The sequence below is a fragment of the Hippocampus zosterae genome, chromosome 8 (assembly GCF_025434085.1).
Source record: "Hippocampus zosterae strain Florida chromosome 8, ASM2543408v3, whole genome shotgun sequence".
Lineage (NCBI taxonomy): Eukaryota > Metazoa > Chordata > Actinopteri > Syngnathiformes > Syngnathidae > Hippocampus > Hippocampus zosterae.
The window spans coordinates 9,230,065-9,254,531 of record NC_067458.1 but is presented as its reverse complement, the minus strand read 5'-3'; the positions used below and the strand labels follow the sequence as shown (position 1 = coordinate 9,254,531).

Genomic DNA, 24,467 nt, shown 5'->3' with positions numbered 1-24,467 from the left:
AAACAATTACAATGCTCACTTAGTGGGTAGAATTAAAAAAAAGATTTTTTAAAATCCATCCCTGTATTGCATTGAGTATTGCAGTCAATATACAGTAAAATATTTTGTAATTATAATTCATAATTTCATCAGGTAACAACACAAATGTTTATTTTTTGTTATTACGTGGATGGTTGTTCGTCTCTGTGTGCCCTGTGATTGGCTGGCAACCGATTCAGGGTCTCCCCCGCCTACTGCCCGGAGACAGCTGGGATAGGCTCCAGCACCCCCCGCGACCCTAGTGAGGATCAAGCGGTTCGGAAGATGCATGAATGAATGAATGAATGTTTCTACTGTACATCCATATGCATTCATTTTAATGTTGAATATTTTCATGAAAAATTTCACAAATCAAAGCTGTTGTAGGCCTCTCCGTGAGCCGTCACCTTACCGTGGTGGAGGGGTTTGTGTGTCCCAATGATCCTAGGAGCTAAGTTGTCTGGGGCTTTATGCCCCTGGCAGGGTCACCCATGGCAAACAGGTCCTAGGTGAGGGACCAGACAAAGCACGACTCACAAAGCCCCTTCATGACAAATAAAATCGATGGTATCCAGTTTCCCTTGCCCGGACGCGGGTCACCGGGGCCCCCCTCTGGAGCCAGGCCTGGAGGTGGGGCTCGTTGGCGAGCGCCTGGTGGCCGGGCCTACACCCATGGGGCCCGGCCGGGCTCAGCCCGAAGAGGCAACGTGGGTCCCCCTTCTCATGGTCTCACCACCCGTGGGAGGGGTCAAAGGGGTCGGGTGCAATGCGAGCTGGGCGGCAGCCAAAGGCGGGGACCCTGGCAGTCCGATCCTCGGCTACAGAAGCTAGCTCTTGGGACATGGAATGTCACCTCTCTGGCAGGGAAGGAGCCCGAACTGGTGTGTGAGGCAGAAAAGTTCCGACTGGATATAGTCGGACTTGCCTCCACACACAGCCTAGGTTCTGGTACCAGTCCTCTCGAGAGGGGTTGGACTCTCTTTCACTCTGGAGTTGCTCACGGTGAGAGGCGCAGAGCAGGTGTGGGCATACTTATTGCCCCCCGGCTCAGTGCCTGTACATTGGGGTTCACACCGGTGGACGAGAGGGTTGCATCCCTCCGCCTGCGGGTGGGGGGACGGGTCCTGACTGTTGTTTGTGCATATGCACCAAACAGCAGCTCAGCATACCCACCCTTTTTGGAGTCCTTGGAGGGTGTGCTGGAGAGTACTCCTGCTGGGGACTCCCTTGTTCTACTGGGGGACTTCAATGCTCACGTGGGCAATGACAGTGAGACCTGGAGGGGCGTGATTGGGAGGAACGGCCCCCCCCATCAGAACTCGAGTGGTGTTTTGTTATTGGACTTCTGTGCTCGTCACGGACTGTCCATAACGAACACCTTGTTCAAACATAAGGGTGTCCACGTGTGCACTTGGCACCAGGACACCCTAGGCCGTAGTTCGATGATCGACCTTGTGGTCGTGTCATCGGATTTGCGGCCGCATGTTCTGGACACTCGGGTGAAGAGAGGGGCGGAGCTGTCAACTGATCACCACCTGGTGGTGAGTAGGCTCCGATGGTGGGGGAAGATGCCGGTCCGTCCTGGCAGACCCAAACGTATTGTGAGGGTTTGTTGGGAGCGTCTGGAGGAATCCCCTGTCAGAAGGAGTTTCAACTCCCACCTGCGACAGAGCTTTTCCCATGTTCCGGGGGAGACGGGGGACATTGAGTCCGAGTGGACAATGTTCCGTGCCTCTATTGTTGAGGCAGCCAATCTGAGTTGTGGCCGTAAGGTGGTTGGTGCCTGTCGTGGCGGCAACCCTCGTACTCGCTGGTGGACACCAGCAGTAAGGGATGCCGTCAAGCTGAAGAAGGAGTCCTATCGAGCCTTTATGGCCTGTGGGACCCCAGAGGCAGCTGACGGGTACCGACTGGCCAAGCGGAACGCAGCTTCGGTGGTCGCCGAGGCAAAAACCCGAGCATGGGAAGAGTTCGGTGAGGCCATGGAAGCCGACATCCGGACGACTTCGAGGAAATTCTGGTCCACCATCCGACGTCTCAGGAGGGGGAAGCAGTGCACCACGAACACTGTGTACAGTGGGGATGGGGCGCTGCTGACTTTGACTCGGGACGTTGTGAACCGGTGGGCAGAGTACTTCGAAGACCTCCTCAACTCCACCAACATGCCTTCCTTGGAGGAAGCAGAGCCTGGGGACTCTGAGGTGGGCTCTCCTATCTCTGTGGTTGAAGTCACCGATGTGGTTAAAAAGCTCCTCGGTGGCAAGGCCCCAGGGGTGGATGAGATCCGCCCAGAGTTCCTCAAGGTTCTGGATGTTGTGGGGCTGTCCTGGTTGACACGCCTCTGCAACATCGCGTGGTCAACGGGGAGAGTGCCTCTGGATTGGCAGACCGGGGTGGTAGTCCCTCTTTTTAAAAAGGGGGACCGGAGGGTGTGTTCCAACTACAGAGGGATCACACTCCTCAGCCTCCCTGGTAAGGTCTATTCAGGGGTGCTGGAGAGGAGGGTCCGTCAGGAAGGCCTCAGATTGAGGAGGAGCAGTGTGGTTTTCGTCCCGGCCGTGGAACAGTGGACCAGCTCTACACCCTTAGCAGGGTTCTCGAGGGTATGTGGGAATTCGCCCAACCAGTCTACATGTGTTTTGTGGACTTGGAGAAGGCGTTTGACCGTGTCCCTCGGGGAGTACTGTGGGGGGTGCTTCGTGGGTATGGAGTACCGAACCCCCTGATACGGGCTGTTCGGTCACTATACCACCGATGTCAGAGTTTGGTCCGCATTGCCGGCAGTAAGTCGGAATCGTTTCCAGTGAGGGTAGGACTCCGCCAAGGCTGCCCTTTGTCACCGATTCTGTTCATAACCTTTATGGACAGAATTTCTAGGCGCAGCCGAAGCGTTGAGGGAGTCCGTTTTGGGGGCCTCAGTATTACATCCCTGCTTTTTGCAGATGATGTGGTGCTGTTGGCTCCTTCAAACGGGGCTCTACAACTCTCACTGGAGCGTTTCGCAGCCGAGTGTGAAGCGGTTGGGATGAAAATTGTGCCCCCTCCAGGTCGGGGGGGAGATCTTGCCCCAAGTGGAGGAGTTTAAGTATCTTGGGGTCTTGTTCACGAGTGAGGGCAGGAGGGAGCGAGAGATCGACAGGCGGATCGGTGCAGCGTCTGCTGTGATGCGGACGTTGTATCGGTCTGTCGTGGTGAAGAAGGAGCTGAGCCAAAGGGCGAAGCTCTCAATTTACCGGTCGATCTACGTTCCAACCCTCATCTATGGTCACGAGCTATGGGTCGTGACCGAAAGAACGAGATCCCGGATACAAGCGGCCGAAATGAGTTTTCTCCGCAGGGTGTCCGGGCTCTCCCTTAGAGATAAGGTGAGAAGCTCGGTCATCCGGGAGGGGCTCCGAGTCGAGCCGCTTCTCCTCCACATCGAGAGGAGCCAGATGAGGTGGCTTGGGCATCTGATTCGGATGCCTCCTGAACGCCTCCCTGGTGAGGTGTTCCGGGCATGTCCCACCGGGAGGAGACCCCGAGGAAGACCCAGGACACGCTGGAGAGACTATGTCACCCACCTGGCCTGGGAACGCCTCGGGATCCCCCGGGGAGAGCTGGAAGAAGTAGCTAGGGAGAGGGAAGTCTGGGCTTCCCTGCTAAAGCTGTTGCCCCCGCGACCCGGCCCCGGATAAGCGGTAGAAGATGGATGGATGGATGAAAGCTGTTGTAGGTAACACAACTCATCAGAAAAGATTTATGTGGGTTTAAAAATAATCAGACGTCCATTCGAAGCAATTACAAATCTTTATTTGTCAAAATGTATAACTGTCACGTGTTAATGATCATATGTATGTTGATTTCTCCATCAACAGTTCAAAATATGCTTTTGTTGTTTTAACAGGTAGCTACATAATTTAGTATTTCATATGAAGTGATATTCTTTGTAACAAAAACAGTTTGCCCTGACGTAGTGTATCAACTTTTATAAGCACGTCACGTAACGTTATACGAGTACATTTATTTGCCCTCACTCATACAAAGTAAACCAAACTTAACTTCTTTTTTTGCGTCAAGGGATGAAAAGGTATGCAAACATAAAGTTGCTATTACCAATTGTGTTATTTTATGGTAAAAAAAATAAAATAAAAAAGGTTGTAGACTCGGAGAGAAATTGAATACTCAGGACGATCACAGCGACATTGTTGGTCACAAAGATATGGCATCGAAAAAGTGCATGTTCTCACAATGTGAAGAGGAACACCACCACTGTCTTCATTTTAATGATGCTACATGAGAGTAACGGCAAAAGCGCAAAAAGTGAATGACTATCTCCGCATCAGAACACAAAGACACATGCACATAACAAGCACATCCATCTGAAACAACTGATGAGTCATATCTTTGTTGTCAAACTTTTTTGCATCCGAGTCAGTAAAGACTAATGGCAAGTGGGTCAGTACTATGTCCTGCAACATCCAGCAGAAAAAGCACGCTGTAGTTCTCATATATGGTTGCTGCCTCCACTTATATTGTCATATTAAAAAAAAAAAACGACTAATAAAGATACTTCAATATTGTTTATAATAGACACATAAGAGAACAAAATTGAAGGTCAGTGAGTGACCAAGCAAACCAGAGGGCTTTAAATGACCAGTGATTCACTCTTAATTACTGTACCTCACATACTGTGCCAATAAGATGTTGAGATCAAATCTGATGAGCTGAGACTTCAATGGATTTCTAAAACATCTTGCATAGAGACAGAACCTCCTTTAAAATGGAGCATGCACTGAGAAAATACAGATCGTTACAGGTAGTACGACACAACTGTCTCAAAAATGACATTTTTGTTTTTGAGTAGATATGTAAACGCTAACTTAGGTCAGATAGCCCTCGGTCTCTAAACTGAATTAACAGTCAAATCACAGTGTAGTTTACAAACAGACACTGCACATACACCAAAATAAATAAATAAATTAATTAATACGTCAACTAAATCAGTACAGTACAGTAAATCTACCATAACAAAGCATCCAGACAGGAACCAGAACCGCTTTGTGTTCAGCGCTTCTAGCTGCAGTGTCACACTTCTGTGCTGATGGCTCGAGTGTTTGTGTAGAAATCCGGTGCTTTGCTCCTCGGATCTTCCCTCAGCAGGGATTCGTGCATGGCGGGCAGCGGCATGGCCAGCGCCTGGTTCTCGTAGTGCGTGGGCATATAAGTGATGCGCTCGCCTCCGTTGCGCATCTCATCAGCGGTACGGCTGAAGAAGGGTGAGTCGTACGGGGAGCAGGTGGGGCAGTAGCGGCGACGCCCCACTGCGGCTTTCCTGAGTTTGGACGCTGCAGGTGGCTCCGGGGGTGAAAGTGACAACGGGGTGCCAAAAGTCCCATCCAGCCCAGAGACGCTGCAGGTGTTGCATTCAAAGCGTTGCAGAGAGTTGGAGCTACTATCAGAGCCATTGTTCTTACAGCAGTAGTACTGAAAAAAATTTGATTTCAAAACATATCAGCACACAAACTTAAGAGTCTTGCCAATTCTGAAACTTTACAACTATACTCGTATCATTTCAACCACCACCAACTCAAGATAAAACCCCCAACCTGTTTTCTACAGTGATATCCGAAACTTTACAAGAATTTAGATGTTGAAGCATTAAATAATTTGCGTTTTCATGTCTGCAGCCCATTTTTTTTCCAACTTCAGTCGCTTTCAAGACGCGAACCCTAGTTTCACTACAACTTTAGATATAATTGTGAAAATCCGATGTGATCAACTATAAGACATCCATAAGACTTGATGCAGCTTTTCTGTGACACTGTCAAAGAGGTATTTTACTAAAAATGCTAATTATGACTGTAGTTTGTCGCATAGAGCTGGACTGCATTATACTGAGACCAACTTCAACTTGGTAGAACTACAGGAAAGGGGCGGTAGACATTTGCAGAAATTACTGAATGGTAACCTCACCGTGTGTTGGTGGGCCTAACTAATGGTTTGTCACGTGAGTTGTACTGGAACACAAAAACACACGCAATCAACAAGGAGGTGTACCTGGAGTCTACAGTAACAGAGCACAGCGATGATACAGAGAAGTATCACTGTGGCCAGTATTCCTCCAGTTATGACAACAGTTCCAGCTGTCATCCGACCAGCTCTCCATCAAACTCTGTCAAAGGTACAAGAGACAACAACAAGAGATTGTGCAATGACACATGCTTTTTGTATAAAGTCTTGCTCTCGATAGCCTACACACTTTTTTTTTTGTACTTCAAATGATTTGTTTCAGTCCCAACTGCGAATTATGGTGAGTATATCCACCTCACAGTTACGAGGTTCTCGGTTCAAATTTCAGCGGAGTCTTCAGGGGCAGATTTGAAATGTTCTTCCCATACTGATAAAACATGCATCCATTGAAGACTGTAAATTGCAAACTGTGAATGTGAATGACCGTTTGTCTATATGTGCCCTGTGATTGGCTGGCAACTAGTCCAGCGTGTGGCTCGACGTCAGCCAGGATCGGCTCCAGCTCGCTGCAGCCGTAGTGAGGACAAGCAATATAGAAAATGGATCATTCTATACATAGCACGGTATCCTGTGTATATATTATTTAATCATGTACCGTTTGCAATTCACAACTGCACTTATACTATGCATTATTCAGTGGGAGTTGCCACAGACACCGGTCCTCCAATTCTCTCCGATATACAGTCCCCTCCGACAGTATTGCAACAGCAAGGCCAATTCCTTTGTTGTGTACTGAAGACATTTGGGTTTCAGATCAAAAGAAGACGGAGACAAAAGTTGAGACTTCCAGCTCTTATTTGTACGGTTATTTACATCCAGACGTGTTAAACCACTCAGGACAGAGAACCTGTTGTTTGAATTGCCCACTTTTCAAGTGGGCAAAAGTATTGGAATGGGCATAATAAAACTAAAGAAAATATTTAGCAGAAAAAAATTACATTCATTCAATATTTGGTGGTGTAACCCTTACTTGCAATAACTGCATCAAAGCTGTAAGTCAGTGAATTCACCAGACTGTTGCATTCTACATTTGAAACGCCTTTCCAGGGCTTTACTGCTGTCTCTTTCAGTTCTTGTTTGTTTCTTGGGGTTTCTCCCTTCAGTCTTCACTTCAGGGGGCTCTATTTAGTTAAGAGCATGTGACTCACTTGGCCAGTTTAAGCCCTTGCCCTTTTCCCCCCTTGTTGTATTGGCAGTGTGTTTTAGATCATTGGCTTGTTAGATGATGAAGCTCCTCTCGAGTTGAATGCTTTCCTGAGTTGTTTAACACATCAAGATGTAAGTACTGTGTAATAAAAGCTGGAATCCAGAACTTGTGTCTCATATTCATCTTTTGATCCGCAACCCGAGTGTCTTTTGGAAGAGAGTTGGTGCATAGATAGTGGATAGTGCCACTTGTATGTCTATTCTCTGTATTATTAATGTTATTATTCTGCGCTGTTTTGGGGTCTCCGGTGAGGGAGCAGTTTGCGCCAGTTTGGGAGCAGTTTACTTGTACCAGTGGTACAAGTAAAAAAACAAAGTAGCAGTAAAATCATTAAAGACTAATTCTCATGTTTTATTTAGATTTGACATCTCAATGAAAAGGTTTATTGAAAGCAGCCACAATTATACGTGCTGTTAAATGGCATTACTGTATACTCACTTTTAGGTAAAGTTCTGCTTAACACCTGGAAAACATTACAAAGAAGTGTTTTTTTTTTTTTAATGACAGACAAAAGCAACAGATCAATGTCAAATTAGATGCACTTACATCAGAAGAGTGTCCCTTGGTAATTGGAAGCTAAACGGTAACCTGAAGTCAGCTCAGAGGTTAGTGCTGTGGTCACACCTCTGGATGCGCATTCTTTATGTTCATCTCTGCGGAAGGAATCAAATGTTTCAGTGTTGCTTATACCGGGTTCTTGATATCATTTGAAACTCTTTTTTTTGACGAGTACATCTCCACAAGGTGGCGGTAAGGGACAGAAACTGGCCGTTGAGAACCAGAGAAGTGTGAATAATGCCAACTGGTAAAGGAAGAGGGGGGGGAGAAAGGGGTGCATAAACCACCCGAAGGAACAAAAGAACAGGGAATGAGGCAAAAGAAGAAGTAATAATGATGCAAGATGAAGAAGAAAGATGAAAGTTCACTGTGTAAGTCCATATACATACATCCGTCCGTCCATGATATGATCCGCTTATTGTCGCGAAGGTCACGGGCATGCTGGGGCCTATCCCACCTGTCTTCGGGCAGCAGACGGGGTACACCCTGAACTGGTTGCCAGTCAAGCTCATGGCACACGGACGACTGTAAAATTGTCCACACAATGTTCTAGCTCTTCTTGTCCCTTCTAACACAAGCTGTGCACAAGCTGGTTGGATCAACTGACAACTGGCAACAACCGAAACGAATTTCCTTCTCCCCAATCAGCGTACCTAGTTTGGACAGATGACACAATGATGAATTTGGATCAAAACATTAGTGATGGGACGAGAAAAGTACTCGAGCAGGAGGAATCCAAAGCAGACTTCATCATTTGAAATTTGATTCTGGTTCTGTAACATGCAATCTGCTGAAATATAAACATTACTTGCCTTACTATTCAACTTTTTCCGTTTCAGAGCAGTGGCTAATTAGCTTTGAGAGCTGTGGTTTTAGATTTGTTGTCCAATGTTCCATTTGTGAAAGGATACTGTAGCTACAAGACAAAGAACAATATACGTCTTGAGAAATCTGACGAAGTGGTTTTGCAGCTTCAACAAACACAAACAGGAACTGACTCAAATTCCTCGCTGAGGCAAAAAAGGATCCACGGCAGGCCCGGATCTGTACCACTACATCACAGGCGCTGAGATAATGCTTCTGTCAGATGGCACTTTTCCCTTCAATTATTCGCGGAGAACAAATAGCAGACTCCCATCGACATCATCCACCAGCAGAACTTTCTGCAAAGGCTGCAATCTCAGAGCCAAGGCACTATGCAACCCCTCAGAATGAATGCATGCATGTTTAGTTCAGGTCCATAATTTACGTGGAGGCCTAAATTTGTTGTTATGTTCGCATCAGTTTGCGAGCAGTGTGTGCTGCAAGAGCCAGCACGCACATTCACATTTGCACAGACATGCATGAAGGCAACTGCAACAGTCACCGCTGGGACCAGATTACAGTGGCCCACAATCCCACGTATTGCCTGGATGCTGATAAGACTCTTGACACATGCACATGGTGAAGACCCAGTAGTCACAAATATGCACTCATGTTGAATGAGGGACTTACAAAACATTCATTTGATGAGAGAACACGATCCAAATGACGCTTAAAAGATGTGATTGAATTTGATTCGATAGGATCACTAACTATTACGGTTACTAAATATTGCAATACACTAAACATTCTCAACTGTTCCATTCCTCTGATTATTAATTTAAGAAGGTTGCTTGGGCAGAAGCAGTACATATTTGATTTATAACGTGAACATGGAATGAATTTTAACCTATATTTTGTGAAATATACATGGGATAAGGAAACAAAAATATCTTAAGTGACCACACAGGCAAATAAGCGTGCCCCTATTCTGTCAATGAAAGAAACCCAAAATAGTCCAAAGTAATAAAAAAATGAAATATCAGACATTCCTTTTGACTTTAAGCTGCAATACAATTATTTTAAATCATGATGATGAATTAATAAAACTGGCCCGGACAAAAATTACACTAGCCTAAATGTAATATTTTGTTGCACTTTTTTTTTTTTTTTTTTTGCATTTTGCAATTGTTTTGGGGTTTTTTTTCCCTGCCAGACAATCATTGGCATCAATTGATTTCTCTAACTCTGGAAGAGATTTCTTATGTTTGCCCACTCCATGAACTGCACAAGTTCACTTGATTGAAGGGTACCGTCTGTAGACTGCATGTTTCAACTCCTTCCACATACCGTTTGGTGAATAAGATTTAAATCAGGGCTAATACAAGAGACTATAACAGATCGTCCAAGTGTTGTTCTTGGCCATTCTTGGGTGCATATTTTTATAGGACGGAGGTCTGAGGTTCGATTCCTGTGTGGAGTTTGCATGGTCTCCCCATGCCTGTGTGGGTTTTCTCCTGGTACTCCAGTTTCCCCCATAATACCAAAAACATGCATGGACGATGCGATTGTGAACGCAAATGGTTGTTCGTAAATGTGTGCCCTGTGATTGGCTGGCAAGTAGTTCAGGGCGTAACCCGCCCCAGCATGCCTCAGCATGGCCACGATCCTCGTGAGGATAAGCGGATCAGAAAATGGATGGATGGATGGATGGATGGATGGATGGATGTTTTTATGGGACTTTGGACTTCCTGCTGAGACAATGTTTTTCCAAAACTGGAAAGCACATTTCGCTCCAACCTTCTGCACTTTGCTATGAATAAATGTAGTTCACTCAGCAGGAAATTGCTGAATGTCATGGTCTACTCGTTGTTACTTGTTATGATTGTTTCACGGACACCAAAACACTGAACACTCAAGTACCAAATTACACTCCACATGGTCTGCTTCTGTTGATTTTCTCCAGGTACTTGCACATTTGAAAAAGGAATGCATGGCATATCCATTGAAGACTTTAAATATTCCAAATATGAATGTAGCATTTTGAATGATTATAGACCCAATCTCTTGCCTGAAATCAGCTGGAATAGGTTCCAGCTCACCCACGATCCAAATAAAGACAAGTGCTGTAGGAAACAGATGAAAAGTAATATGTAATCCATCTACTAGGATGGAGGTTACATGTCCGGCTGGATGGTGACCAAGTAAATAATTTGCCAATTGTATCCACTTGTTGTCATTGTAAATGTACCCACTCCGGTTATTTTCTGTTGTCCTGAACCATTGTCTGACTTCATGTTACGTACCTGAATCTTGCTGTTTTGGGGACAATCAGAGTAATGAACACCAACCTGACATATGCCCTCCCTGCCCCAAACACCGCAAAGGCCCTCCCTTAGCCGTTTCTCATTCTGATGGAATGTTCCCAATGGAGTCATGGCCATCAGTCTTCAGGAGTATCAGAAAGGCCTTGACTTGTCCAATGGTTTTTACAAGATTGATTTTTTTTTTTTACTCATGCCAGCATTCATCTTGCATGGCAGTCTCTCAGATAAACTTCTTTTATGATGGATGGCTGATAGAAATGCACAAATTCTTAAATTGAATTAGTTAGCTCACTATCGGTGATCAAGAAATGTAGGTAACCTGCCTCGAGTCTACACCTACAATTGCAAAAGTGTACTTGGTTTTTAAGAGACGGTGTTGAAATTTGTTTTCAAGCAAAGACATCGTCAGAAGCATAAGCAGTCAAGCCATTCAGCAGCATCCATCCATCTGTTGTTCTAATTAGGGCTGAGCTGGAGCCTCTCTCAGTAGACCTTGGGCAAGAGTTGGCTTACATCCTGGACTGGTGCAACAAGCATATTAGTTAATTCAAAATTGCTTCAGTATTATGAAATAGAATCTTGAAATCAGTAATTATCTGACCTTGCTGGTCTATGGCTTTCAAGCACTGCAAACAGCTCTGAACAGTAACAACACACAATACAGACACACACACACACATATATATATATATATATATATTGCAAATGTTATAATCATTTTATATACTGGCATTTCAAAGTGTTAATGGTGAATGAAAGTCCTGACTGTGGATGTCTTCCCGCAGTATGGGTATTTTATGGGAATTGTATCTACAGTTTGCAGCAGCTAAACCAAAGATCTAATCTCGCATGCAACATTCAGGGGGAACATAATGAGTTGACGCTGTGGTAGGAAACTCAATACAGCAGCAGACACAAATTAAATAATGGGATAAATGGTGGACGAAATTGGATTTTAGGTAATGTGAGCTGACAAGAATTTGACTGTTATCTTGGTAGTGGCTCCATTTTAAGCACGTGCACGATAATGAGAACCACTGCAGGTGCAGTTTTCTTTACATGATATTGTTGAGTTTTTATTGACTGTCAGAGAACAGCACGTTATAATTTCTCACTTTCATGTACAGTCGATAGGGGGCGCTGATTAGGGTGTGTGTGTGAGGGGTGCGGGGGGTTTTGAAAATATTTTCTGATGACATTGATACATTAGTTTGTATGTACAGTTTTACTACTAAAAGTGAAGCCCCACAAATATGTACATTACATGGTTAGCAAAAGACGGACAGAAGAGACGCATATATGGACAAACAAATACGACATGTTGTTGTAACTTGTGATAATAAATGTCATAGCTGGAAAACTGCGAGGGGGAAAAAACCCAGTACAGACGCTCCCTGACTTACGAACATCCGAGTTACGAACAACAGTACATACGAACATTTTGACGGGTATGTCGAAAAAGAAAAGAAAAAGTTAGACTTTTTATCGCGCGCCTTTTTCCGACTACAGGTACTGTAGTGCTTCTTTCCGCCGCTAATACCGACGTGAGGTGCTGCGAGAGCACCCCCAGCATCCACCCCGAATCTGGCTTCCTCTGCCCAGTTGTTAAATATCTCGTGCATCCATTATTCAACATGGTTGCTGAAAAGCAAAAGACTTCTAGTGAGAGTGGAAGTGTAAAGAAGAGGCATGCCATTTCATTTCAAATGAAAGTGGCAATAATAAAGAAGCTTGATGCCGGTGAGAAAATGGTGAGCGTTGCACGTGCATACAACATGAATCGTTCAACCATCGATACCATTTATAAACATGTACATACTGTGTGTGTGTGTCTCTCTCTCTCTCTAACATATGGAGTACTGTATTCTCTCCAATTGTACTGTACATGTACATATCTTTATAGAGCATATTATTTTATTAAATGTTTATTTTTCAGTACAAACCAATACAGGTTACTCATACAAGCCTTAAACATACTTAAATAAACCTTAAACATACTTATATTCAGTGAGCCTTGAACATACTGTACATTCCATACAAATTATAGCACTGAAGCAACTTACGAACGATCGTTTGGAATGTATCTCGTTGGTAAGCTGGGGAGCGTCTGTACTGTACAGCTCTGGACATTTGTTGAAATTTTGCCCAAACAAACTACTGTAATGCCAATTCAGTTGCAAAGTTACTGACAATCCTATTGGAAATATTCAGAGAAGAAAGCAAATACGGTAAATAAGATGAACAATACTTTGCTGCGCCTGGCTAACAACCCACTCAAAGTGTACCTGTCAGGATAATGTTTTTGGATTCCGGAAATGCAGGCTCAAAGTGCGATGACAAAAATATTTGACAGAAAAGCACACCGACAAAGTACAAAGAGAAATCACTGGTCACAAGGAGCCGGGAAAAACAATGCATAAAGAAAAGCACTTGCAAAAGGCAAGGTACTTGGGACCATCAAGAATAAACAAACAAAATGTCAAGAAGCCAATACTTCTGTAACGCGAAGCGAAAAGGCAAGAGCAATAAGAACAAATTATAATACTTACAAACTAGAGTCTATGAATAACAATAGCAACTGTGAAAAGTATCAAGAGCCCCCCTACCCCTCCAGAAAAACAAATTGGAACCCAACAGCAAGCAAGGTCAATAATCTGACAAGAGAGTAGCAGAAGCCAGAGTCCTTAAATACAGGGCTAGTGACAGCGAACAGGTGCGCCAATTGAAGGGAAAAGCCCTTCAATCCAACTGGGGGTGAAAACCAAAACAGACAGACATGATAGTAACCCACCTCACGCGTTAAGTCAGCTCGGATAGGGTATAGCTCAGAGCTCACTCAACAAAGTGGTACAGAAAATGGTTGGAGCAATGTGCTGTGATCTGCACATCCATGCCCTGGACTTACATAATTCTTTTCATGTCATGGAGCTTCAAAATGCTGCATGAGCTCCACAAAGGAGATGTGATTTTTCTGAAGAGACTAAAGAGCAATCAAGTTCAATTCCTGATTCTTCTGCAGGTGGCAACAAATGCAGTGAATGCAAAGAACCACTTCCCTGAATAATCCACTTAGACCGGGACACATACACACAAAAAAAGCACATGATCGATAGTGGTGCTTCAGCGACTCTGTCTTGCGAAGCGAAAGAAAAAGGCTTTTCCAGGCGAATGCCCGCTCTCCCTGCCATAAACTTCAAATTTCTAATTGGAGTGGATTATATGATGCAGCTATTCAGGCTCCCACCGCCAAGTCTGCCAGCTTCTGATTTAGCTCTTCTAGAAAGTTGTTGTTATTCCGGAAATTTGTATTTAGTGCTAGTTGAACACAAACACAACAGTGAATCCGGCCACAACATGTTCAACAAACAGGGCAAACAAAAAGAGCAGCTTGATTGATGAATTGGATTGGTCAACTTTATTGTTCAATGTACTGTATGTGTAACATTCAGCACGGATAATTTTTTCCCTCGCAACATAAAACAAATAAATGTACAGTATATATGTACTGTATTATATGAATAAAAGCACTCAGGAAATTCACCCCACACAACCAGCCCAACCAAACACATGTAAACACAATGACACACACATACGCACGCAAAGAGGGTCTCCTATATTTATATTTACCTCACGTGGCTCTTGTTTACAGCGAGGAGAGAAACTGCAGGAAAGTAGATACGGTGGAGTATAATACTCAAGAGTCCTAATCCAATTACATTTTCATTTCCAACCCCGTCTCCTCAGTCAATATCCTCTATGGCAAGGCCAGAATTAAGAATTGAACCCTGAACTTCAGAACTGTCAGGCGGATTAGCAAACAAACTAGCACGCCCTGCTCACCACAAGGGCACCTTGCTGCTGATAATTATTTTATTTATTTGAATGTTATTCTCGTAAAGGAAATTCAATTTACCATTTGCTATGTTTTTTGGTTGTTGTTGCACACCATAACTGCAACTTACAGTTATGGTAACTTAAATACAATAACTTGAATTTATGGTGGCGCGTGATTAAGATTAAGATATCCTTTATTTGTCCCACACTGGGGAAATTTACAGCCTAAAGCAGCAAGAATGTGGGTAGAAAGAAGAAAAAACAAACACCGTTCAATTAAGTGAAATATAAATACAAAATGGATAAATCGCAAAATCGGATAAATTTACAATTGTTTTTCACATCATTTAATAATTATTATTATTATTGTTATTATTTTTATTCAGCAGCCTGACAGCAGTCGTTAGGAACAAGCATCGGCATCTCTCCTTCTTGCAGCGCGGGTGTAACAGTCTCTGGCTGAAGGAGCTACCTAGTGCTGTCAGGGGGGTTGGAGGGGGTGGGAGGGACTGGCCATCATAGCTTTTAGCTTAGTTAGCATTCTTCTGTTGCCCACCTCCCCCAGAGTGTCAAGGGAGCAGCCCAGGACAGAACTGGCCTTCCTGACCAGTCGCTCCAGTCGCTTTCTGTCCCGGGCTGAGATGCTGCCTGACCAGCAGACAATGCCATAATGGATGGCCGAGGCCACCACCGAGTTATAGAAAGTCTTAAGGAGCGACCCCTGAACCCCAAAGGACCTCAGTTTCCTGAGTAGGAAGAGTCGGCTCTGTCCTTTCCTAATCAGGGTGTCCGTGTTTGTAGACCGGTCTAGTTTGTTGTTCAGAAGAACACCTAGGTACTTGTAGGAGGTCACCCTCTCTATGTCCATACCCTGGATGTTCATCGATGCTGGTGAGGACGTCACCGGAAGTTGTCTGCCCTCAACAGTCTGCAATTGCAGCCTGTGATCAGAGCTGTTGCGCTCTATCTTTTATCGACATGATTCTCATTCAGAGTTTGCTTCGTGTATAATTCACCGAGGGCACGGGCAAAGAATAGGAACCTAGGAGGGTCCAGGGAAGCACTTTAAAACGGTACGTGTGAGCTACGATAGTTAACAGGCTGCAAAAGTGCATTGCCTGCCTCAGTTTCAGGCTGCTTCTCATCATAGCGTGCGTGTGTGCGTGCGTGTGTGCGCGTGAGCGCACGCGTGCCGTAAGGGTAGATCCTGTGAGGTTAGTTGATCGAAAAGTAGATCTTCGGTCCAAAAAGTTTGGGCACCCCTGATCTTGCTCATATCTCAAACTCGAGAGGTTGGTCATTAATCCTTCAAAGAATAAATTGATAACAAGATTTACTTAACACTGATATTGCAACAATTTACAATGAGCACATGCACAGATAGCCATCAAACTTTTCAGTGACACTGGCCTTTTGCGTGTGTAGACATATTTTCAAGGACGGACATATACTAACTAAAAACAAAAATATTAGTCACCATTGTATGCCTCAATGAAACGTGGCCTGTCATCAATGTCCTTCTGTACCTTGTTTTATACAACGGGGCACAGCGATGTCGGAAAAGGAAGGTGCCTGCTCCCCTGTTCCCACAAAATTGGGAATATGGGAATTTCCAAAATCACTTACAGCACACATACTTGGTAACGTATTTTTCGGATTATACGTCGCTCCGGATTATAAATTGCACCAGTCAAAAAATGCATAATTAAGAAGGAAAACACATATATAAGTCGCACTGGAGTATAAATCGCATTTTTGGGGGAAATTTATTTGATAAAATCCAACACCAAAAACATACATGTCATCTTGAAAGGCAATTTAAAATAAAATTAAAATAGAGAACAACAGGCTGAATAAGTGTACGGTATACTAACGTTATATGACTGACATGCCTGGTAATATCAGTAACGACATAACATATTAAGAGTTATTCAGATAACGCTAGCATAAAGAACATGCTAACAAGTTTACCAAATTATCAGTTTCACTCCAAATCATTAAATCCAATGAAATCTTCATCCTTGCTGTCACTTTTAAACAACTCCCCAGCTCGGTAGGTAGACGAGGCGCCACTTCCTCTTCTACGTCGCTTACGTCAGACTCATCGTTGATTTATCAACACGGACTGAGAGCGCCCTCTTGTGGTTTAATGTTAAATTAACATGTGAAATGACATAATCATGTGTTAATAATTTCACACATAAATCGCTCCAGAGTATAAATCGCACCCCCGGCCAAACTATGAAAAAAACTGTGACTTATAGTCCGGAAAATACGTTATATGCTGAATTATTCAACATCAAGAGTTTTTGGACAATTCCATGCTTCAAACTTTGAATAGTCAAAATTTCTCATGAACACTATCAGAAATTTTGTCGGCAACCCTCACAAAAGAGCTGAAGCTGTCATGGCTGATAAATGTGGACCAGTCATTTCCAACCCTATGGATTACAAATGCGATGTTTCTTCAATCCGTATATGAATCAATGCAGGTGGGTGACTATTTTTGGCATTATAGTGTAATAAGCAGAGGAAGGAAGTGATATTCTGCGGACAGCCGTGCATCACTCGTCTTTATGAGGTTTGCAGATGTTTCACCAGAGACTCTTCAACATTTAGCAGCAGTGGTGCATCACTTTACGCACACCCAGAACTGTGACGCTGGCAGCGGGGAAGCAAGGGAATTATTGTTCCCCCTATCTGCTGGTCAGCACCATTGCCACATAAAAACAAATGAAATGGTCCAGCGTCTATCCTTGAGGAGTAATGTACCACTACTGTGATTTCATTAGCGGATATTTCCACGGACATTTGTGTGTGACGGTGATTAGATGGCAGTGAAGGAAGGAAGGCAGCAAAGAAATTACGACTGCTCAGATGCATGAGATGTGACTCAGATCAGGGCAGATGGTCACTTTTCCTCAAGCAATTCAGAGATCCAAAGGCCACGAAAACGACCCATACAAACATTTGGTGAACGATAGCAAACTTTGTGCATTTTGTTTCAAGTCCACCACTGTCACTAGTTAACACCCTCTTACACGTGGCTCTTGGACGTCGCACTTTTCCCTGACAACCCTTCCATTTCTGCTGTTTTGGTTTTTTTTTCCTTGTTATTCTATATTCTAGAGGCGAGCAGGAGTAACGCAGTAGCGGTCGCTATTCATTGCCGACACTCGTACGAGCGACCCCTACTATCACCACACTGATAATAAAATGATTAAAGAGCAAATGAAGAAAGGCCCGGTGATGCAATACTTTGCCCTTGGCATGAAAATAAAATGAAGCCTACATATCTGTTAAGTAGATATCCAGTATGACAGGTTGTATTAGAAATTCACCAGAACAGATGAGACCAGATAAAAATGTTTCTGCAGATAGCATCAAAGCCTATTCCTGAATGCGGAGCTCTCCCTAACAGCCGCTCTGGTATTCATCAAACCTTGTGGGCGGCACATTGCAGGGACGTTCTCTGCAACCTCACCCTTACCATGCAAGGAATACAATGACAAAAGTAATACTCTTGATATTTCCCAGTGTCTTACAGGAAGGTGGCAAATAGTCATTGTGCAGGACAATTGACTGAAAGCACACGTGTTCATTTTCGACGGTTCCGAATTTCCATGTTCATCCATCCATCCATTTTCCGAACCGCTTGATCCTCACTAGGGTCGCGGGGGGTGCTGGAGCCTATCCCAGCCGTCTTCGGGCAGTAGGCAGGGGACACCCTGAATCAGTTGCCAGCCAATCGCAGGGCACACAGAGACAAACAACCATCCACGCCCACATTCAAACCTAGGGACAATTTTAGAACGTCCAATCAGCCTGCCATGCATGTTTTTGGAATGTGGGAGGAAACCGGAGCACCCGGAGAAAACCCACACAGGCCCGGGGAGAACATGCAAACTCCACACAGGGAGGCCGGGGCTGGAATCGAACCCGGTACCTCTGCACTGTGAAGCCGACGTGCTAACCACTGGACTACCTGTTATGCAATAGAATTATTATAAAAGGCGACAAATGACCTAAAGAAGTTGTCTTAGCTAGGTTAATGATCTTAAAACAGATTGTGTAAATTTGGCTGTGCTTCATGGTTGTGTCATCATTGTGACCTGAGTCAAACTCCAATTACCACTGCAATGTGGTTGAATGCAATTTTCAAATCGGAAAGGCTGCAATTTTAAAAAGAACAAAAAAACTTTTCAATTGGTGAGTCGGTAGGCTTTATTTTTTTTTAGATACAGTATATTTATATTGTATTTATTTATTAAATTAAACAAATCTGTATTCCTGTTGTAATCTGATTTATGAACAGGTGGGGGGGGATAATTTCATTTGATTGTATGGGTCATTTGCCTTTATTTTAGCATAAACCTTAGTTATAAATACCAAATATTTTTGTACAATAAATCTGATAATATTTTTTGTAATACAGATGAATTTGAAAAAGAACAATTACCTATTAAATCGCAATGCCGACATTGATGGGAAAAAATGGGATTAGTGTTTGAAAAATTCGATCAACCCTAGTTTTGATCTCATTGCAACAATAATTTCCTTCTTGTTGAATTCCTTTGGACACCATGTTTCATAACTCAGTGACTTCTTCCCATGTGTGATAAGTTGCATAGCATGTTGCTGATCAGACTCACTTTGGTAATTAGTATCAGAAAAAAAGGGCTCTCTTGTTTAAGCTTCAAACAAAGCTTGCATAAGACAGCTATTGCAAGATCTGTGCTGATGAAGTCAAATAAAGTTAAAAGAGTTTCTATCTACCAACTTGAGTGCTTCTCTGTGGGGGGGGGGGGGGGGGTTCAATTCCATCTGCAAGTATCAAGTTGTTTTCCTTTCTATTCTCATGTGGTTGAGTTAAGAGTAAGTGGATTTCGTGACTGGGGATCCAGAGGAAACGCATTGTACCCAACGGCAACAAATACATATTTGATGCATTGGTTTTATCTATGATAATGCAGGACTGCGATTCAATTAAGTGAATTCTTTATTTGCATTACATCTTAACAGGAAGTGCAAGTGTTTAAATAAAAGAGGTTATATAATGCCAACGTGTCTTTAATGTGAGTGTAGGAGTCATTCAGAGGTACTTTATACTTGCAGATGATGCTGTTGGCGCCCCAACGACCTTGAACAACGGGCCTTGAACTACTCACGGCCTCACTTTGCTTCAAAGCAACAGTGAAATCTACCAGAATTTGAGTATGAGGGATACTCAAGACAGAGGCACTGTTAATAAATAGTTGATTGTCCTAGACCAGTGGTTCTTAACCTGGGTTCGATCGAATCTTATTATGAATTTACTTCTCATGACTTTAAATATTTTGACCACTGTAAGTGTCATTTTTCATTTTTTATTAACAGAACCCATAAAACAATAAATGATATGACGAACTGAAAATGACAAAGATGAGGCTGTCTCTTACTGAAGTTGCAAGTAGGCAGAGTTCAGTGTCCTGCCCTCCACTTCAGTTAAATTGCATATGCATGGCCAAAAAAAAAAAAAAGGAGCACCATTTCAGCCATTTTAAAGCGTTCTCAATAATTTAAAGAGTGCTTCTGAAACTCTTTCCTCTTCTCTAGTTTGTTTCCAATGCACTACCCCACAACCCTAAACAACCCTGTACAAACAAATACGGCACGTACACAACACAAACACACTTTAGGCCTGATATTTACTCTCTCCTAAGAGCAGTTCAGAGGCAGTCTTGCTAAGCATGACTCATGCTGCATTCACCCACAATTTGGAAACGATAGAATTCTTTTCCGTAACTCAGTAATATGTATGTCTTCCAATAACATTTCTTATTCCATGAATACACACTTCATTTTGTGCTAGCGGTGAAAACTTTTATACGTTTTGCCAATGGAATCTCTTAAGAGTGGATGAACGTGCAATGTAGCGGCCGCAATTTGGGATTGAAGTTGCATCGATTAAGTGACAACTAGTCAACAATCAAATTAATGGATTATTATTTTTTATAATTGGTGAATCATTCAGTGCCATGTGAAAGTGTGCGCGCGGAACACGTGTGCGGTTCTTCCTTTCTTCCTTCCTTATTCCTATTCCGGGTTGAGTGAATGCTGGCGCGTTTTGGCTGCCGCTGCTCAACCCGTATTGTTTTGTGTTTTTTGATATTGTAAAGTGTCCTTGGGTGTCTTGAAAGGCGCTTATAAATAAAATGTATTATTATTATTTTTATTCATTCAACACTCGATGCCCAACCCTAAGTACACCAGAGGTTTGAACTATCGCAACACTAAATATCCCGCGGCCATGAAATGATTAAGCTTGAAACATTTATGCATCTTTTATTGATCAGGGTAAGGACTCTAGTTGACAACAATGTACAGTTGTACATTATGTCTCAAAATAATGGACTTTACTGATGTTAATATTGACTGAATTATATGTGTACATTTACAATATAATAAGAGGTTGGCTTGATAAAGAGACAAATATGGACCGGTATTTTCCAAAGTTTCGTTACTCCAAATATTTTTTGTGGTTGCAGTGTCGCATGTGATAGGCCTGACTGCGGACACCTCTGGGAAATCATCCAATTTCCCGTTATACCACATCTACCAGAAGCGGAAAATTTAAGATGCGTGGTGTGTTGTGTTTTGTGTAGGGGGGTGTGGGGGGGCTTTGTGGTGAGCGAGAGAGGCTGCTCGGTAGTTATTCATTTATTCTTGCAGCCTCCCTCAGTCAGAAGTGGGTCAGATCACATGACACCTGCTTTTGTACGGACATTAAATGGCAAGTTGCTGACATGCATGTACAATCAGGAGACAAGACAAAATTATAGAGAGGAATCTCCAATTGGCAGAAGGATACTACTCAGCACGCAACATGTTCATGCTCAATATATCACTTCATCTTGCAAATATACAATAATAAAGCAATATGAATTAAATGGATAACACAGTACAGTACTTGCAATTTTCACACCAATTTTGAGCAATCCCCTGCTCACATTTCCATCAAAGTCATCAAAGGTTCAGTCATTGAATGTGCCTAAAAGATTATCCTGAAGAGGGGTGTGATAAGAGTGATTGTTTCTCCACAATCAGCTTGGAGACCCGTTGTAGTTGCCAAATAGAATATTCAATATTTATGATAACATTTCCATACGTTTACGGCGATTGCAGAGTTTGGGTGATCCACAGACTCAGTGATTGTTACATGAAACGAAATGATAGCCAATTAAGAAATGACCTGAGGCTGACGCAGTTTCCAGACACAAATCAAGGAGCTGCTGTTTGTGTTGCATAACCGCATAGGTGTCAAACTCAGGTCCTGGAGGGCCGCTGTCCTGCATGTTTTCCAAGTCTCCCTGTTGCAACACAACTGATTCAAATGATCAGATCATCAGCAAGCTCTGCGGAAGCCTGATATTGAACCTGTTCATTTGAATCAGGTGTTTTGCAGCAGGGGGACTTGGAAAACATGCAGGACAGCGGCCCGCTCGGACCTGAGTTTGACACCTATGGTAACGTGTCACCCAAGTCATTCGCTGCAAAAAATAAATACTTTTTTTTTTTTTAAAGTTTGCATTCCTACATGCATGTATGTCCACAATCTGATATTCCATGCTTCCAGATGACTGAGTGAGAGGTGGTGGAGTACACCCTGGATTGGTCACCAGTGAATCGCAGGGCACGAATAGACACTCCACCAATCACATCCATCTCTATGAACAATAGAAATGCTACAATTAAACTACCATGCACGGTTTGCCATTTTGCGAGGAAATTGGAGCAGCCAGAGACAGTTTCAAACACAGATTTACAAACTGTAGGGCATATGTGCCAGTCACTATGCTGCCATCCATCCCAATTGTACTGATATTGCGCGGCCCGTGTTATGGGGAGCTGGCAAGAGCCTTTATACACCCTCGGCTGACATCAGCTAATTGAAGGGCACTAACTAGACAAATATCGGCAATTTAGTAATTAGTTAACCTAACGCACATGATTTTGTAGTAAAGTCAGAGCACCTTGAGAGACACTCAAACCAAGGTCTACTCAGAGACAGATGTGCTAAGCATTTACTTTATAGTGCACGGATGTGCTCTTTTTTTCTTTTACTTGTTTCCCCATATTTGCAGTCTAGGTCGTTCCTACTCTATGCAGGTTGCTCATTTGGCACAGTTACCCACCCACCCCCAAACCATATTAACTTCGACGTTGTAACATTTTATCCCCACCACATTTACATACCTGAGATAGTTACATGGCGCGTTCGGTTCTGCTCGCGCTGGTCTCGGTTAGGCAGATCAAGTCACCAGCATCCTCAGCAAACAAGTACTGACTCGCACCCAACTATCGAGTCCAAACTAAAGGTCAGAGAAGCTGCACACAGCGAACACGGACAGCTGATGCGGAACAATAGAGCATGGTCACAGCGGTGAAGGCGAGGAATAGCTTTTACGCGCGCGGAAAAGGGAATCACAACATTCGACTTCTTGAGCACTCGGAGAGGATGAGCAGCTCCTGGGGAAAGCCTTGAAGACAAGAAAGTCAAAGATGGAAAAAACAAACGACCCAAGTGACGACTGCGAAGGGGGAGGCGCATGGAAATGGGAGCCGCCCTTAACGGACTGCTTTGCATCCTTCACGACGCACAAAATTGCAGCGTTAGGATGTAATATATTGTTACAAATTACAAAAATGTTGCAGTATTAAGGAAAACATTACCTTTATTTTTATTTTTTTGATTGAGCACATACACCAGGTCAAAGGTTTTTATATTGTACAAAAACAAAGTAAACTGAACTGGTTTTATAAAGTGGGATTGCTGACGTCACAACTATTGCGTGACTGGGCTGTGTGCCGTTAAGGGGTGGAGTGTAGCAAGTGACGTCAGGCTAATGGGAAGTTATACATATACATAAAGTTAGTTACTGGGAAGGAAAATTCCTAGTGTGTTTTACATACTTGGCCAAGAAATCAGATTCTGATTCTAATAGTTGTATAAGCGTCCGAACGTGTGTTATGGCTGACTTGCTGCTTGTGAGTCTTTAAATTGTGCATTTGTGTTTTGGAGTACTTGTAGCGGTCAATAAAAAAAGCTGAAATTGCATCATCTCTCTCTCACTTTTCTTCGGAACAGCAGCGTACATAAAACTGGCTTGTAACTTAAATTTTGGATTGAAACACACTGCCTCTCAACCCCCCCCCCCAAAAAAAACAACAACAACAAGACACCTCCCCCCTCCGAAAATCGACCAAGCGATAGCTCTCATCCCCAAAACCAAGTTCAAGAAGTGCACCAAAGCAGGTTTTCTAGTGTGCTGAGCGCCACAAACTATATGTTAGGGTGTTAAATTCAATTACCCCTTTGAGTAATTACAAAGGATATTATTAAAAAAAATAAACTACTTGATTGGTGGATCCAATTTGAAGGGCTTTGGCGAGTATATCAGTAAAGGCAATATGACGCTCATCGAGAGCACAAGGTCAGTGTACATATGTCAGGAGAAAATACAAGGACACTTTTAAATCATTAGGATGATGGTTTTGTTCAGAGTGCAACACTTAAGCAAAGAAGGCGATGTGATTTTAGTGATACATCCTCCAGTAGGATCTCCTCAACACAGCCCACTGCGCTACAGTAATTGATTTGCCCTCAATCACTGTTCTCTTAATCTACTTACTGTTCCAAGCTAGTACATGCAGATATCGACATAGTGGAC

General features: G+C 43.4%; 2 protein-coding genes across 6 annotated transcripts in view; one reads left to right on the top strand and one right to left on the bottom strand.

The window, feature by feature from the left end:
• The window catches only part of LOC127605991 (uncharacterized), a 41,614-nt gene extending 37,896 nt beyond the window's left edge, over positions 1–3,718 (top strand). Inside the window, exon 2 of the mRNA XM_052073951.1 lies at positions 3,066–3,718. Within this exon, the coding sequence (XP_051929911.1) occupies positions 3,066–3,695 (630 nt within the window). The 3' untranslated portion in view covers positions 3,696–3,718. The remainder of the gene's footprint in view (positions 1–3,065) is intronic.
• A 25-nt stretch (positions 3,719–3,743) lies between these two features.
• LOC127605992 (protein FAM163A-like) lies at positions 3,744–23,370 on the bottom strand. Of its 5 annotated transcripts, none has more exons than XM_052073955.1 (5): positions 22,993–23,362; positions 7,826–7,890; positions 7,676–7,700; positions 6,058–6,172; positions 3,744–5,484 (listed from the first exon to the last, which is right to left on the bottom strand). In XM_052073955.1, exons 4-5 carry the CDS (start codon positions 6,148–6,150, stop codon positions 5,086–5,088), a joined length of 492 nt encoding a protein of 163 aa, XP_051929915.1. In that variant the 5' UTR covers positions 6,151–6,172; positions 7,676–7,700; positions 7,826–7,890; positions 22,993–23,362; the 3' UTR covers positions 3,744–5,085. The 5 variants fall into 5 exon arrangements, 4 of the variants coding, with proteins under 4 accessions (XP_051929915.1, XP_051929912.1, XP_051929914.1 ...); XM_052073952.1 differs by having other exon boundaries at positions 7,784–7,890; positions 22,993–23,361; XM_052073954.1 differs by lacking the exon at positions 7,676–7,700 and having other exon boundaries at positions 7,784–7,890.
• Positions 23,371–24,467: the final 1,097 nt, after the last annotated feature.

Coding starts and splice junctions, on each gene's coding strand:
- LOC127605992 (XM_052073954.1), bottom strand. CDS start 6,150: ATGACAGCTGGAACTGTTGTCATAACTGGAGGAATACTGGCCACAGTG. Junction 5,485..6,057: donor TCTGTTACTGTAGACTCCAG/GTACACCTCCTT, acceptor AATTTTTTTCAG/TACTACTGCTGTAAGAACAA.